Source organism: Nicotiana sylvestris, chromosome 4 (assembly GCF_000393655.2).
Source record: "Nicotiana sylvestris chromosome 4, ASM39365v2, whole genome shotgun sequence".
NCBI classification, from domain to species: domain Eukaryota; kingdom Viridiplantae; phylum Streptophyta; class Magnoliopsida; order Solanales; family Solanaceae; genus Nicotiana; species Nicotiana sylvestris.
Genome location: NC_091060.1, coordinates 100,051,922 through 100,069,587, shown reverse-complemented (window position 1 = coordinate 100,069,587; position 17,666 = coordinate 100,051,922). Strand labels below are relative to the sequence as shown.

At 40.4% G+C, this 17,666-nt stretch overlaps 1 protein-coding gene across 2 annotated transcripts in view; it reads right to left on the bottom strand.

The window, feature by feature from the left end:
• Positions 1-15,141, bottom strand: part of LOC104234057 (uncharacterized) — a 34,797-nt gene extending 19,656 nt beyond the window's left edge. The window contains exons 1-10 of one of the 2 annotated variants that reach the window (XM_070172129.1): positions 14,907-15,141; positions 13,896-13,960; positions 11,627-12,067; positions 11,517-11,551; positions 11,347-11,422; positions 11,159-11,237; positions 8,468-8,551; positions 8,193-8,365; positions 7,846-7,899; positions 5,687-5,843 (exon numbers count right to left, since the gene is read on the bottom strand). In XM_070172129.1, the coding sequence (XP_070028230.1) occupies positions 5,687-5,843; positions 7,846-7,899; positions 8,193-8,365; positions 8,468-8,551; positions 11,159-11,237; positions 11,347-11,422; positions 11,517-11,551; positions 11,627-11,965 (997 nt within the window). In that variant the 5' untranslated portion in view covers positions 11,966-12,067; positions 13,896-13,960; positions 14,907-15,141. The remainder of the gene's footprint in view (positions 1-5,686; positions 5,844-7,845; positions 7,900-8,192; positions 8,366-8,467; positions 8,552-11,158; positions 11,238-11,346; positions 11,423-11,516; positions 11,552-11,626; positions 12,068-13,895; positions 13,961-14,906) is intronic. The other variant, XM_009787551.2, reaches the window with a different exon arrangement.
• Positions 15,142-17,666: the final 2,525 nt, after the last annotated feature.

Genomic DNA, 17,666 nt, shown 5'->3' with positions numbered 1-17,666 from the left:
ACATAGACCTTAGCCCTACCTGGAGAGGTAGAGATGTTGTTTTTGAAGGTGCCAGGATTTGGTGACAAGGTGAAAGAATGGTGGACAAGCTACGGGGTATCAAGGACACCTTCATTTCGTCTTTCGAAGAAACTTAAATTGCTCAAGGAAGATATTATTAGGTGGAATAAGGAGGTTTTTGGGAGGGTAGAGGTTAAAATGAGGGAGCTTATGCATGAATTGGGGGATCTAGAGAGAGGGGAAGGGGCGAGGGAGTTAGATGAATCTGAGAAAGAGAGATTGGGGGAGGTTAAGAAGGAAATAGTCGAGTTAGCAATAGCTCAGGAGACTAGTTGGCGGCAAAAATCGAGGGCGCTGTGGTTAAAGAAAGGGGATTCGAATACCAAATTTTTCCACAGGGTGGCGGTTGCAAATCGAAGGAGAAACTTCATAGAGTCCTTAGTTGTGGATGGGGTGAGGATTGAGGGAGAGGAGGAGGTAAAAGGGGCGATAGTGGGGTTTTATGAGAACTTATACAAAGAGGAAGTTAGTTGGAGGCCGACTTTGGGGGGAATAGAGTTCAACCATATAGGGGAGGGAGAGAGTGAGTGGCTAGAAAGGGCTTTCGAGGAGGAGGAGGTGCACGAGGCTGTGTCGAGTTGTGCTGGTGATAAGGCCCTCGGCCCTGATGGTTTCTCCATGGCCTTTTTCGAGCTCTGTTGGGACACCATCAAGGGGAGTTGATGGAAGCCATTGAATACTTCCATGTGAATGGTGTTTTTGAGAGAAGTATCAATGCTTCTTTTATTACTATTGTGCCTAAGAAAGAAGGTGCATCATCTATCAGTGACTACAGGCCTATTAGTCTCGTGGGGAGCATTTACAAGATTATTTCTAAAGTGCTTTCCAATAGACTCAAGAAGGTTCATGACGTGTCTGTTTCGTCCTCCCAGAATGCGTTTGTGGAAGGTAGGCAGATCCTGGATGCCGCTTTGGTGGCAAATGAACTTGTAGACTCCAGAAGGAAAAATAGAGATTTCGGCTTACTATGCAAGTTGGACCTTGAGAAGGCTTTTGACCATGTCAATTGGGAGTTCCTGGATTTCACTATGATGCGGATGGGGTTTGGAGCAAGATGGAGGGGATTGATCAAGTTCTGCATTTCCTCAGTCGGATTCTCTATCCTGGTTAATGGTAGCCCGTGTGGTTTCTTTAGCAGCTCCAGGGGTCTCAGGCAAGGAGACCCCCCTATCCCCCATGTTATTCATTCTAGTGATGGATGCTTTGAGTAAAATGATGGATCGAGCGGCGGGCGGAGGCTTCCTGAGAGGATTCTCAGCTCCGATCGGGGTGTCCAGTGCCCGAAGAGTCTCTCATTTGCTCTTTGCGAATGACACCCTGGTTTTCTGTGATGCCGATATGGATCAATTGACCTACCTGAAGCAGGTCCTGCAGTGGTTTCAGATAGTATCAGGTCTCAAAATCAATCTCGGCAAGTGTGAGATTTTCCCGGTGGGTGAGGTTGCTAACATCGATGCTTTGTCTTATGTTCTCAGATGTAAGGTGGGCTCCCTTCCCACTACTTACCTGGGTCTCTCATTGGGCGCTTCATATAAGGATACTACGGTTTGGAATCCAGTAATCAAAAGGGTTGAAAAAAGATTAGCAGGCTGGCAGAAACGGTACTTGTCAAAAGGCGGAAAGGAAGTGCTCATTAAAAGCACTTTATCGAGTATGCCCACCTATTACTTGTCCCTGTTGCAAGCTCCTGTCAGCATCACAGAAAAACTATAGCGGCTTCAAAGGAATTTTCTTTGGGATGCAGCGGATGGAACTAGAAAGTATCATCTACTGAATTGGCAGACAGTCACTTCCCCAAAGAAGTGGGGTGGACTTGGAGTAAAAGATCTTAAGGTATTCAACAGAGCTTTGTTGGGGAAATGGTTGTGGAGATTCGGGGTGGAGGGAGGCCATAGTAAAAAAGTACGATTCCACGGGAGGGGGTTGGAGGACCAAGGCAATCACAACACCTTTCGGGTGTGGCATGTGGAGGAGCATGAAGAATTGGGAATCCTTCAGTGGCAACATCTCTTACAGGGTAGGCGATGAAGGAGAATCAGCTTTTGGAATCATAGGTGGTGTGGAGAGGATACTCTGAGGGTCTCTTTCAACCACGTCTTCAGAGTTTCAAACCAGAAGGAATTGATGGTCCAACAGATTCGTAAGGAGCATGTAGGGGGGGTAGTATGGAACCTCTCATTTAGAAGGATCATGCAAGATTGGGAGATTGCGGAGCTCCAAGACTTATTGACACTACTATATGGGCAAGACAGGCCTCAGCCATCATGTGATTCCTGGAGATAGGTTTGCGTGGCGATGGTCTGTTCACCGTAAAGTCCTTTTACCAGAGTATGTTGGTGAGAGAGGAGGTCTCTTTTCCATACTCCTCGATCTGGATTCCTAAGGCGCCTACAAAGGTGTGCTTTTTCGCATGGCTAGCGGCGAGGGAGTGATTTTGACTGTTGAGAATCTGCGAAAGAGGGCAATTACACTTGTTAGTTGGTGCTATATGTGTAAAAGCTCAGGGGAAGAAGTTGATCATCTTTTGTTGCATTGCCCTGTGTCCTCGGCTTTGTGGAGGGCGATCATGAACTTTTTTGGTGTTCAATGGGTGATGCCAAGCATTGTAAAGGAAATGCTATATAGCTAGGCCGGTTTCCGTAGAAGAAGAAAGAAAAAGGCGTGGAAGTTTGCCCCGTTAGCTCTCATGTGGATAGTTTGGGGGGAGAGAAAATAGGAGAGCTTTTGAGGGGATTGAGTCTCCTTTTTCACATCTTAAGAATAGTCTTTTGTATTTGATCGCTTTTTGGTGCACTCATATAGCCCCTATTTGTATGGAAGATTGGGCGTCTTTTGTAGAGAATCATGTTCTGATGTAAATTCTATACTTTTTGGTGTACTTCTTGTATACGGGAGTACCTTATCAAAAAAAAAAAAAAGAGGAAGAAGAAGGAGGAAGAAAGAAAGAAGGATGAGGAAGAAAGAAGAGGGAGACAAAAGACGAAAGGAAAAAAGGGAGAAGAAGAGAAGCCGCAAAAGAAAAAGTGGCATCAAATAGTAACAATAAGGGAAATACGATACACGAATGGAACGAAACAACAGGTAAATACTAGAGATCAAAGAATACAAAAAATACAAGAGTGCTACTAATACTACTAGTAAAGAACGGGGAACTCTCGACTACCTGCTAGTCGTCTACCCTAATTTCTCAACCTCCACACCCTTCTATCCTAGGTCATGTCCTCAGTGAGCTTGAATAGCATCATGTCCTGCCTAATCACCTCTTCTCAATACTTCTTTGGTCTACCTCTACCTCTTCTCAGACCCGTCATAGCCATCATCTCACACCTCCTAACAGGAGCATCAGTACTCCTCTTCACGTGCCCGAACCATCTTAGCCTCAACTCCCGCATCTTGTCCTCCACGGGGGCCACTCTCACTTCATCCCGAATAACTTCATTCCTAATCTTATCTCTCCTGGTATACCATGCCCATACATCTATCCCGGCATCCTCATTTCTGCTACTTTCATCTTCTGAATATGGGAGTTCTTGACTGGCCAACACGCAGCCTCATACAACATAGTAGGTCTAAACACCACTCTGTAGAACTTACCCTTAAGTCTATGTGGCACATTCTTATCACACAAAACACCAGATGTGAGCCTCCATTTCGTCCACCCCCACCAATACGATAAGAGACCTCATCGTCAATCTCTCTGTCACCTTGGATTATAAACCCAAAATACTTCAAACTATCCCTCCTCAGGATGACTTGAGTATCAAGCTTCATATCCACATTTGCTTCATGAGTCTTGTCACTGAACTTGCACTCCAAGCATCCCGTTTTGGTCTTGCTCAACTTGAAACCTTTAGACTCTAAGGTTTATCTTCAAACCTCCAGCCTCGCATTAACCCCGCCTCGCGTCTCGTCAATCAGCACTATGTCATCGATAAATAACATGCACCATGGCACCTCCCCTTGAATGTGCAGCGTCAGCACATCCATCGCCAGGGCAAATAGAACGGGCTAAGAGTCAATCCCTGGTGCAACTCCATCACAACTGGAAAGTGTTCCGAGTCACCTCCCGTAGTCCTCACCGGAGTTTTAGCACCATCATATATGTCCTTAATCACCTTAGTGTACGCTACCGGAACGCTGCTAACCTCCAAACATCTCCACAAAACCTCCCTCGAGACTTTATCATATGCCTTTCTAGGTCTATAAACACCATAATAAATATATTTTTTAATTCAATTTATTATAATGAGTTAAAAATTAGGCCAAAGTCATAAGCGGGCCCCTAAAGTTGTCCGCATTTTTCATTTTGACACTTGAATTAGCATTAGTACCTATTGAACACTTTAACAACTCAAAAAGAGTACCTATTAGACACATTTTGCTGACATGTTGAAGTGTGTAGGTTTCACTCTCTCTGAGCGCGTCCAGCATCTCAAAGTTGGTTAATCCATTTCTATTGCTTTTATGTTTTCCTTTCTCTTTCTCTTTCTCTTTCTCTTTCTCTTTCTCTTTCTCTTTCTCTTTTACTCTGCTTTTGCTTGACGCCCATCGACCACCTCATCGGAAATTTTCACGGCCGCTCTCCCTCACTACTACCACCACAACCACCATCCACGCTTTCCTTTTCTGATCTGGAACCACCAAGAACCACCACCGGCAGCACTTTGAGAGCATGCCAACAAAATACTCAATTTCACCAAAGAGCCATTGAAGAACCTAACTGACCATCTTCGGACCTCAAAGAACTCCACCCCATAACCTCTTCTTCCATTACAAACACAAACTCATTCAGTTATACACCTCACCACCTCAATTTCCTTACTTTATTCTCACAAGTTAAGACTCCCTCTTCACAAACCTCACTGTCCCCCCACCACCCCATCTTCTCATTTCACCAAAATAACCAACAAAAACATGAACCATGTGGGAAAAAACATGAATCTTTAGCTAATCGACAAATTGACACAGAAGAACTAGAAACAGAAAAGATTCTAGGCAAAAGTTTGGTCACCGGAGCTTTGATCAGAAAATCATTCCGGCGACGTCCCTACTCTCTTCATTTTTGTTTCCCTTTATCTCTTTTCTTTAACTGAACCTAAAAGAGGGAAGAGAGGGGGAATAATTGCTGGTGGGGTGGGGGAACGGCAGCGGGTGGTGGGGGGTTTCGAAGAGGAAGAAGAATAAAAAGGAGAGTTATTTGTGTTGGCGGTGGTGTTCCATCCTTTTCTTTTTTAAATGCTTTTTTTAATTAGTTAAATAGGTTCAAAAAGCTTCTCTTTTTAAAACCCAAAATGCATTTTTCTAATAATTACTTTTGGCACAAATGCCACATGTCATCGCTTGATCATCCATTTGCCACAATATTCGAGTGTGAGTTACACGCGCCGTATTTTTTTGACTGGTTTTCATTTTGTGTTTTATAGGTACACATTTGTTAAGGTTGGAGTGTCTAATAGGAAAATGGGTCCATTGAGGTGTCAAAGTGAAAAATGCGAGCAAGTTTAGGGGGCGCTTACGACTTTGGCTTAAAAATAAGGAGTGTTCTAATTTAATCTTTCTCCATCCACAAATAATGAAATAACTTGTAGCAAGTAAACAACTAGCAAAGTTGTGATACATAGCATACCAGTTGATTCATCAAAAACCTCCTGCCAATATTCAGGAAGTAACGAACACACCCCGGAAACTAGTGCAGGAGCCTCAGTAGGTCTATCCCACTGACTTTTCATAGTACTTTCATTATAAAAATATAAAGCACCACTTGCAGGGTCCCTTGCTTCAATCTGCATTCTCAAATTACAGAAAATTATCAACACTATAAACATAAGTGTTTTTAAAAGGGAAAAGTGCAAGTGACAAGATCTATGGTAATTAAAGTGAAAATCGACAAGTAAAGTGTGTGCTTCTTTGAAGTGAAGCGCACAGTTCATGGAAAATTATAACATACCAAATACATGAATTTATTACTACAAAAATCAAATTGCTGTTAAAATAACTTACTTCAGCATTTTATATACAATAATGACGACATTAATCAAATTCCTCAAAGTTGAGATGTAAAGAATCGAATGTTTCTTGTATGGATCATTTTGGCTTCATTGTTTGAAGAGCACACTTCTCTAAAGCGTTCATGAAGCGATAACCCCTCGTTTCGCATTGCTAAGTGATGGCTTTTTAATAACAATGTTAAACATCATGTTGACTTTCCCCAAAGAGTTCTAAATTGCTAAAAATCACATGTGGGTTCAATTTATATTTGAAAAATACAACAGAGACATAGTATCATTTATTGATGCTACTAAGACAAGTACAAGAACTGCTTTAAGGACATATTTCTTGGTTCACTACTGCCACTAGGTTTTTTATTCATTTTGTGTCATTGACTCATTTATTAGCAAAAATCGTGGAATGGAACCTTAACCCGCAAAGCACACTTTTGCTGAAGAAAGGCACAAATGAAGAAAGACGATAAATAACACACACATATTATATATGTATACTGTATTGTATATGTATCAGAAAGAGTAGGTATATTAAAACAACATTATATGCAGAAGGAAATTGTAAAAACTACAACTAAGTGAAATAGATGAAGCAAATATCATTTAAATCAAGTTAAAATAACATTATAATTTTTTGTTCAATGCAAAGACACAACATAAATTTCTTTCTAGCCATCTGTAAACCCACATTAAAACTCTCTTTCCACTTCAAACTTTCAGCTTAACATTGTCCCAAAAAAAATCCCAAGGGTTTTTTATTTGCTTCCAAACAGAGATCCCATATACTCCTCTTACATGGTTAGTGCACCACCCTTCAGTCTTTCCATACTTAACAGTACTATGATTTTACCCCAGGGTATTCAAGTGACAAGGGTTGAGGGGCTTGCGATTTTGGTCACAGGTTCGAGCCCTGCACCATGCAAATTAAGCCTTGTATTTAAGTGGAGACGGGTAAAGGGGCAGGCCCATTATCCCCGAGTTTCGAAGGTTGCAATTGGTCCTAAGGGTTGGTCCTAGAAGGATTTCTCGGTCATAAAAAAAAAGATTTTAACATAGCTCATTTTCCCATCTTTAAATCTCCAGTGCCATTTCAACAACAAAGTTTTTTCTGAAGTCTCAAATATTTGACTCCCTAGCCACCAGATTTCTTGTCTTTTGCCTTTAGCAACTGTACCCCACATAATCAAATGGATTCTCCTTTTGTCTTGACATCCTTCCTATAAAAAGTTACTGCTTCTTACATGGGGCCAATTTTTTCACATTTTTCTATCACTCCCTGCCATATGTTAAACATTCTTTAACTCAGCACCCAAGGGCATACCCAGATATGTACTAGGAAAACATTCAACTCCACAGCACAGGATGCATGCCAGCTTATTATTAGCATTGATAGAAAAGATGCTATTTTAGCCCAGTTAATATGCGATCAGGCTTCTCTTCTATTGAATAAGTGGACTCTGCCCTTTGACTTGAGCATTGAATTGGCTCTTTTTTTAATAGCTCAAGCTCTGAACCTGATCCAATTCGTTTCGTAGTCGTAGCTTATTGGCCCGAGATTCTCCAATGAGTGGCTTGTAGTCGTAGATATGGCTTTTAAGCAGAGAGTACAAATGCTCTAATTCCCAAAATATCAATCAATAAAAATCAAATTAGATTGAAGCTTTTAACAATCATAAGCCAATACCCCGTAATTATATTCAGGTATAGCTGTCTAACACAAAAAAGCAATAAATTAAGAACTTCAAAGGGAAAGCTTAAGCAAGTATAGTAAGCCATAACTCACCCATCCCACAGGCAAATTGGTATCTGATGTCTTTGATAATTGTTCCATTGAGCTCTGAAATGTGCAGATTATTTCAGAGAGAGTTGTTAGAAAAATTTCATTTGGAGACAAAGTATGAAGAGGATAACTGGATAATGAAAAATGAGCTCTCAGAAAACGGAGGTTGTTAGGCATTAACAACAAGTATCTCATAAGAACCAAAAAAGAAATCTTGGTTTATCACAAAAATTAGAAGACAAAAAGAAGTCTAATTCAGGATTCCAGTCGCCCAGGACCATTTGAAGTATGTCAAATTTAAACAGGGACTAGGAGGACAGTGTGTAATGCATAAATCATAATCAGCTTACATTGCTTGATATGGCAAGGTTCTCTATTTTTGAATCATCGTTCAGAATACCTCGAGCCCTCAACTTCTGCTTGAGGTATTCAGGCAACTCTTTACCAGCAGAATTATGTCCAGGACCCCCAGTAGGCTCTGTACCATGTTGATTTGTTCTGTGACCAGTGATTGTATTTGTCTCTGAATATGAAAAGGCAAAAACAAATAAAACAAGAGAATATAATATAGAATTTAGAACAAGATGATAAATACATTGGCCACAAAACAGGAAGCCAGTCTTACTGGAGATCGAGACATCGGGATTTGAAGCACTGTAATAAGCACCTCCACCTGGCACACCATATCCATTTCCAATTTCCATATTACCTGGCAAAGGAGAAATTTAACCATTCCTCATCCTGTTGTAATAACACAAAAATTTGAAGTCAAATCGAACTAACTCATCATAGGATAACTGAAGAGGATTATCCATCTAGAACTATTTAACACCTCTTGTTACACTTCCAAGTTTCATAATACGGTTCTAGAGCATAATATTTGTGAAAAGGAAAGAAGCAACCTGTCTCCCCAGTATGTGAAATTCTGCCTCAAAATGGGTGACGTTTGGCCATAATTTCCATAATTAATTTTTTCCTTTTCTTTCTTGTCAATGCCTAAATAAGAACACTTTTCTGATAAAAGTAATGTCCATACTAAGAACTTCATAAAGGGCAGAAACAGTGATTTGAATTTCGTGCTACTAATCATGTACGGGCACCCATGAAAGATAACTGTTTTACAAAGCCATGCCAAATCTAAAGCCCCGTCTATTTTGGTGACGCTATTTACCACGGAATACTCTAGTCTTTATTTGCTTGGATTATTCCAATTTTAGGCCTGCTGTGGATTTGTTCAATATAGAGAAGAGATGGAGTGAGCAAAATCTAAATCTCATTGACCCTACCATTTCTCAGAGTAAATTCCACAACAGTATAATATCACCATAGATAAACATAGTAGGGTCAACTATAAAGTGGTTCAACTCCCAAATTTTTCCAAACAAGAAACAAGATCCAGTTTCATACGAGATCTGGTAATCACTATGCTAACAGAATCAATCTATTACTTTTGTTCATAAGATAAGATAAGTAGAGTATCAATCTATTATTACAATCTAAAGAGAGCCTGAACTCTGAGTTGCAAAGAACTTAGATAAAGCTTAGGAGTTACAACTTTCAGTTTTGAATGTAAACTGAAAGCACATCAACTGATCATGACAACAGACATCATTGCCATTAGGACAAAAAGTTTGAAAAACTCTTCACCAATGAGTTAAGCTGTAGTGGGATAACATTTTCTCTAAATAACAACCAGATTTCATTTGATAGTCTGCATTAGCTTGCTCACTGTAAGCTAATTTTCCATGAATGCTTTCACTAGTGTCATGAACAGTGTCAAACAAGTCTTTGTTAGAAATAAACGTATATTTGCAAACAAGAGGCGAAATTAGAAGGTAAAGCAGTCCAATCAAAAATTTCAACCTTATAAACATCCTTAATTTAATGATATTACAATTTCAACACAAAACATATGATATTAAACTGTAACTAAATGATATTCTAATCCATGCCAATTCCCAATGAAATTTTTTGGGGGAGTTGGCATGCACAACCATTAGATGATCGGAGGCCCATGCAAAATAAAATTGAATGGAAAAAAGAGTTTTTGAGCATTGAGATAAATGGCTCCAACTTTCATTACATGACCAAGAAGCAGCCTGTTCAAGCTATTAGAAATTTCATGTACCTAACAAAAATATTTACAAATACAAGCCACCATTTTATGTATTAAATAGTTTTAAGTCTCCATTTCTTAGCTAGTGTTTGATGATTATTGATGTTGAAACTCTATGTGAGTTGTAGGGGAAAACCTTTTATCTCTTCAAATTGAATCTCCCTTGGATTCTTCAAGTAGGTAATCCATGTATGAGTTCACACTCTCTTTCCCATTGGGTTATAATCTTGTAATTGATTGTTAGTTAGTAGGGCTCAAGTTTAATATATCTGTGTTTGGCTAATTACATCTATTGCTTGATTCTATCCTTTATTTCTCTATTTCTATCTCTATCTTCTAATTTCTATCAAGTTTTGATCTAATTATTTTTTGATAAGGAATTTCTATCTAGTTTTGATAGCTTGTTTCATTTCCCTTTTCCCGCTGAGCTATCACACTGGAGTCACCAACTAGAAATGGCATGTTTGTTTGTAGGTTTTGGGAGAAATATAAGAGAAGAAATTCAAATTTCAGCAGCGATTTGGTGGTCTAAGTGGAAGAAAGAAAGTCAACACTTTCTGAAAATGAAAAGGAATATGTAATTAATGTCAAGCACAAATGCACATTTCTATTATCTTTTGGTGCAACACGGCTGTAGTAAATATGATGAACTCATGATTGGCTTTTGGGCAGATTACACAATCTCTAATGTTGCAATACTTTTCGACATAATTATTTCCAGCATTCACTGTTGCTGGCAATTAATAAAATACAGTACCTCTTTTTTTCATATGTAGAAATAAAAAACCTATTAACTCCTCCTCCAAGGTAACATGATGAGTTGTTCCCAACAAAATCAGCCAAAATTAGCACATAAAACAAAAGGTAAAAGAGTGAGGATCATGCAGATAAAGCCAATAGGTGTTAAAAATTCATCTTGTTGACTTTCCGTGCCTTCATACGGTGCAAATAGACATACATCTATATTTGGGACTTGGGAGGGAAAAGGTTTTTTTTTTTCCAATCACTGCCAAAACATTTCAAAGGGACATTGTTTCTGGCAGTAACCATTGGTAAAATGTATATTTCAGTTGTTTCATGGCATGAGAAAATATTGAAAGTGGAAAAAAAAGGTTTTAAATATATTTATTGCATGTGTTGATTTGTGACATCATTACAAGGATATCAACTGTTCCATATAAATTGCACCACGATACAAACCTTCCTCGGGCTGTGACGCCTTGCCACGCTTTAAGGCCATTTGCACTCGATGGTCTGCCGTCATTTGGAGTAAATGCTCCTATAAATTGCAGTTAGCAGATAGATTTAGAACGGGCAACTAGAAAATGTGCTACCGTGAGAGATATCACAACAAAGGTAACAAAGAGTCCAAAACAGACTCAAAACACCTTTAAAGCATTTGGGTCATGACGACCAGAGAAAATATCTGAACTATCTTCAGGTCCGCTTGCAGCCCTTGCTTCTCTGGATTTGAGAAGTGAAATTTTCGTAAAACATCCATTTGTTTAGTATAGTTTTAGCTTCATAAAATTTTAAATGGAAGCCAATTAAGACAAACCTTTGACTTTGTATTACTTTCTGAGCTGCAATTTCCTGTGCAGGCAAACAAATATAGATCAATAAAAAAGAAGAAAGAAATAAAGCACCTATCAATAGGGTACAACAGACCTGTTCATGCAAAACAGCATTCTGAGCAGCACTCTCAAGATCATTAGTACTTTGTGGCTGCAACTTTAATCCGTTAACAGATTCCAAATTGGACGGCAACGTATTGAGTACAGCCTCAGAAAACTCTTGTCCAGAGGTACGAAAAGCTTCAGAGCAAGGTTGTATAGAAGGGGCCACAGGGAAAAGAGTGCCATCGCCATTGCCAGCATTGTAATGAGAATTAGCAGTTTTCTGAAAGGAGTGAGTCAAATGGGCTGCAGGATTATAAGTTGGCACAAGCGGTGAAGATTTTGACATAGAAACTCCAGGTGGAAGTGGCTGTTCAGTATGGTCATCCATAAGCTTCAAATATCGAACATAGATATCCAATGTCTCCCAGTTCCAAGACTTTGAAGGGTCAAATATTAACACGATACCAAAGCTGGCCAAGAATCAGTCCATCTGCATACAGAAGTCTTTGAAGGATGAGTTCCATAGACACATATTATTGCTGCACAAGTTGACTGGTGAGAGAAGGATCCATAGTAGGTCATAACCAATGTCTTCAATAAGCAGAAAAAGGAAGAAATAGATAAACTGAGGTGTGGCTTTAGCATTGGGTGAACTGATCCAATTCAGGACTCCATTTTTAAGAAGAATGGAGAATGTTCTCACAAAATGCTTTTCTGTCAACCCATTTTTCTTTTTCCGGGGAAGCTTCCCCCAAGTTGAGAAAATTTGAGAAACCTGTTCACAATTTAATAGATCACTAGAAGACATGGTGTTTCATCCTAAAACTCTTAAAGAAACAAACAAAATGCAATGACTGTTCTCTCATTGATCTACCATTCGAACTCAAGTAAGCACCTGCATCATTAATCAAGAATAGAATAGATGATTGCTACCGTTGAGTCCCACATTGGGTGGGAGTTAACAAATATGATCTTGGGAAATCTTCACCTAATGAGCTAGCTTCTAGGGTTGAGTTAGGATCAAAGTCCATTTCTTTTCTTTAACATGATATCAGAGCCAGGTTCATCCCACTTTACCCAATGTTGGGCCCTCAATTATATTGTCCACGCTCAAAATGTCCAGTCCTAGGCGTGCGAGGGGGTGCTGAGTCCCACATCGGGTGGGAGTTAACAAATGGATCTAAAATTATATGGTCTTGGGTAATCTTCACCTTAGAAGCTAGTTTTTGGGGTTGAGTTAGACCCAAGGTCTATTTATTAAATAGCTACTCATGCAACCAGCAGAAAAGATTTGATCTGAAACAACATGGAACAGTTAACCCTCAGGGGTTGGCCTGGTGGCAATTAACTTGAGCCTTGGGTTTTGCTCCCTTTCAAGGTCTCAAGTTCGAAACCCACTGGGTGCAAATAATTTCTGAGGGCCATCGGACTGGGTAAAACCTGAATTAACCGTGGTGCACTTGCGGGAAACTCCTTGCCGAGGGCCTGTGCACCCCCGGGATTAGTCGGGGCTCGTAGAGACTCGGACACCCGGTGCAAATCAAAAAAAAAAAAAATAGGGAACAGCTGGGAAGGTGATAAAATTCTGCAGAAAGTGGTCCTTTTCTGAATGCATATGTCATTATGCATGTGGTCTACCTTTTAATTGGAAAAACTTTCATGCCAAATACTCTGGTTGTCTTGAACTGAATCTGATAATTTCAAACTAGATGGACTATTCTAAGGAAGTATCTCTATCTTGAACTCGGGCTACATTCAAAAGATGACACACTTAGAGTTGAAAGTGTAGTAATTGAGAGCAAGAATTTCAATAACACTGTTTCAATATTCTTTGTAAGTAGATACACGAATTAGCTTGAGTCGTGCTGGGCACCGTCCAAAGAAACTATTTCAGCAGTGTGAAAGGTTTCTCCAGGACTAAACAAGCTTACCTCTATTTTATTTAGAGGCTACAGGAATCAGCAAAATATTTATATTACAATAATCCAACAAGATTGAAAAGAGAATAGGACAAAAAAATGGAAATAAGAGAAGTTAAGAAAGAAAGAGAAGAAGGCTAAGTAGAAAAGCACTTCTGATGGTGGATGAATTGTGCAGCCAAATGATGGTTATTTATAATTGTAATTGTATGTAAATTTGTTGTGCATGGCAAGAAAGTGGCTGATCAAGTTTGCCACTTAGCATAGCCTTCTAGAATGGCTAAGACACTTGTCCAAAACCTTTAAAATATTGCCACAGAAAGCAGGCCCGACACTAAATCCTAAGAGGAATATTGGTAAATGTGCCTTCCATCCTCTTTCGTCAGTTCAAATTTCTACCTCTTCAATGCTACTTCTCAAAATCTTCCAAAACACCCTTCCTTAGCAAGACAACTCAGCATATCCTAGATTCATTCATTTACAGCATTAATTAAAATGCCAAATTGTAGAAGCTTTAAATGGCTAAGAAGCAGTTTAGAAAAAAACTAATTTGTATCAGATGATTAGCTAGTATGCACAATCCACAAAGGACAATAATAACCTGCAAAATATTCGATTCACAGAAGGGAATGCAAGGGAGGAGCAGAAAATGAGAAGGGGCCAATTTGGGGCCAATTATTTTGTTCCATAGAAAATTATTATCCCTCCTCCCCTGATATTATTTTTGCGACTTAATGGCAACTAAAAAAGAAAGTCTGCTATTCAGATCCAGATTTATAGAGATTGAAAACACTCTCCAATCGTCCCGTACTTTGCTTCCTTAAATCCTTCCTCTTCTCCCCCACACTACAGTAATGAAGGAATGTGCACTTACTCGCCAACCCTTAAACGTAGAATATTAATCCTACTTTACAACATAGAAAATGGATTCTTCACTTCAGTCATACATGATTAAATCGTTAATACTGCATGCCAGTCCAGCAGAGACATGGGGGAAGTCTTGCATAGAGAAGATATGGAATCGCCGCCTAAACACCTAAGTGAAGCCACGTCAAATTGGCCCAATCCATAGTGTCTTTAAGTGACAAGGATTTTCATCGAACACCCAACGTGCATACTGAACAAGCTCAAACTAACATGTACCAAGACAATAGGATTATGTAGGAATCTATTAGACAGTGTTTCGAGGCAAATGTTTGTTGACCAGGTACAAAGATAATTTCTTTAGCGCAGTTCTCAGGAAGATCCTAGAGTAGCGAGTCAATTATGAGATAGAAACACTAGGTTTGCCGTATTATGATGAAGTCTAGTACAGTTCTCTCATTAAAAGGTGTATGAGAAATTTTAAAGTTGTAAAAAATTGGAAGCTGTAATTAGATAAATACAAGACAATATTTGTGGAAATCTTACCTCAAAGGAGTAGAGATTGCGTTGATTGCTGATTGAGCTCGGGCTTTTGCTGCTATGTTGGAAGTTGAGATGACCAGAAAGAAGCTGTCTGGATATGGGACGTAGGGAGTTTGGTTTATAGGAGAGCGTATAAGCAGTGCGGTGAAATATATAGGCTGAAAGAACGAGAGCGGGGATGAAGAAAAGAAAAACCTTTGTCAGACCCTCACCGGCTCCAACTCCCCGATTTCAACCCCTGAATATTCTAATACACCAAAAATAGTTACGGTAAAGGGTCAAAATTACGCCTCTTAGAAAATAATCATTTATACCTTACTAGTTCATTACCCTCCACGTTATAAAAATAGTGCATACCCTTTATTAAACTAAGAAAGGATATTTTTGCACTACTTTTATAACATTGGTGTTTACCATGAATATGAAAATAACAATTAAATTTGTTGATGGGACTCTAAAAAAATGTGATATATTTTTATGCTAGTTGTTAGAGCAGTGGATGTTAGGTATGTGAAGCTTAATCAACGAAATACGAACTAAAATGAGGTAGTAATCAAACTGGGGGCTTGTTATCCGGTCCTAGACTGACCGATGAGGGGCCTCGAGGCCAATGCTTGAGCTCGAGTTCGAGCTATCGGGGGTAACCGAAAAGGGAATAATAGTTAGAATATAATTGAAGGAGGCTCTTTATGGCCAATATGAAGCAATAAATGAAGAACAAGTATGAAGACAATAGATGAAGAGGTAGCCTCGAGCGAGTAAGTTAGAGAGAAAAGTGAGAGAGAGAGTTGTTATTGACTTTGCGTAGAATAATTGGAGTAGTTGGAGCAACAGTAGCCCCTTACAAAGTGATGAGGATCCCCTTTATATAGGAGGGGAATCCCGTAATAGTACAAAATACATTAATTGTAAAGGCGGGGAGATGGGACGGCTGGACGTGACGCCTTGGCACAGGTTCCGGGTAGGTCGACTTTATCAGATTTAGCCATGTTCCTGGGGAGTTCCCCATTTGACTCTAGCCTCGATCTGTATCTTCTTTAAGTCGGACCTTGACGAGCTCCGAGGGAGGGAACTCGGTCACAGCTTCGCGTCCTCGGGGTTTCGAGGTGTTCTTCTGAAGTGACTCGATAGTAAGAAATTAGGCCTTCTAGTTTCGCCGCATACAGATAGTCTCCGCGTTTCTCAGAACGAAGTGATGGAAAACGATTCTAATACCTGACTCCTCGAGCTTCCTGTGACGACATCATACCGATGACGCAACCTATGGCGCGAGTTTTTACGATAACTGGGATATCCCCTGGACTTGCCTTTTCGACATCATTCAATGCATTGTCGATTCCCGTTCTCCAATGTGAAAGTACCGCTGTCGATTCGGTTTTTCAAGAATGCAGTAATTGCGTCCGCCGAGCAGTCTTCCAAAGGCCTCGACGACCGTGTCATTATCTCCTATAAATGGGGTGTTCCGGTGTCATTTTTCTATCCAAGTGTCTTCATTTGTTCATTCATCCCTTTCTCCTTACCATCCTCCTCTATTGTTGATCACCATGTTTGGAGTTTATGGGCTCAAGGTCGTTTGGCAGCGCTCCTATAGGCTGTATTGTGGCCCCTTGCCTGAGCTTCCCTTTGTCGGTCGAGATTATATCGTTTTGTCGTCGCTGCCGTTGTTGTTGCGATTGTTATTGTTGTCCTTATTGGCTCGAGGTGACGACAGACTGGGAATCGACTCTCCCCTTTTTTAGAAAGTTATCCGGACTATGCACCGCTGCTCACTCTCCTACCTTGGCCTGGTGTGGCACTTCATCCCTTGGGTTTTTTCTTTCCCGAGGGATAAAATGGCACAACCGGTCGCTAAGGCTAGGGCCCGCCGAATCTTCAACCTTTGGCTACGGCGGGCTATGTCTTTTTTCTCTGCCTCTTCTGCATCCCCCCCTTTTCCTCTTCTTCATTTTCTCCCTCGGCGAGGACTTTCTGCGGGATTGAGCTGGGAACCTAGAGGAGATGACGGTCAAAGGAGTTGCCTCCGAGGATGCGAGCTCGAGGAGGCGACGCTCGGGGATACTGATATCTGATATGAACCTTTAAGGATGGACTAGGTTCTTAGGTTTTCACTATGGGTGTATACCCCTTTGTTTCTTTGTTTCTGTGTAAGGACCCCTTGCGGGCTTTTGTAATTATATGTAAGGACCCCCGGGGGGCCGTTGTAAGCCAATATTTATGAAATAAAAGGACATCTTCTTTACTTCTGCTTTTGATATTTGCCATATTCTTGTGTATTCTTGTGCATTTGTGGGGATCTTGAATGTATGTCGCTATTGAAGATCGTCGATATTCTTTTCGGTCTTTGGTCGATAGAAATGGCTCCTTTCCAAGCTCATCGTTGTTCCCAGGATCAAGCCTGAAGCAATCCAGTAAACTTGGATCATCGGGGCCCTCGAGCCTCGTGGAGATAGAGCACCGAAGCGAAAGCCAACTTCGGGCACTTGGAGTTTTTACTTTGAGCTTGATGTAGATAACCTTTTAAGGTGTTGTAGGCGGGTCTTTGAGGAGGGGTTATTCATACTTAGGCGACTTCCTGAGGTCGAGCCCTCATAGACGGATCTCGAAGTGCTTATTTTTCTCCTTGAGAGGAAACCTTCAAGGCCGGATACCTTCTCGGGACTAGAGACGATGTCGCTGATCTTTTGGGGCCTAACTTTCTTCTAACGAAGGTCCTCGGGGTCAAGCATCACCTCGGGATCCATACCGAAGCCGTTGGACACCCCG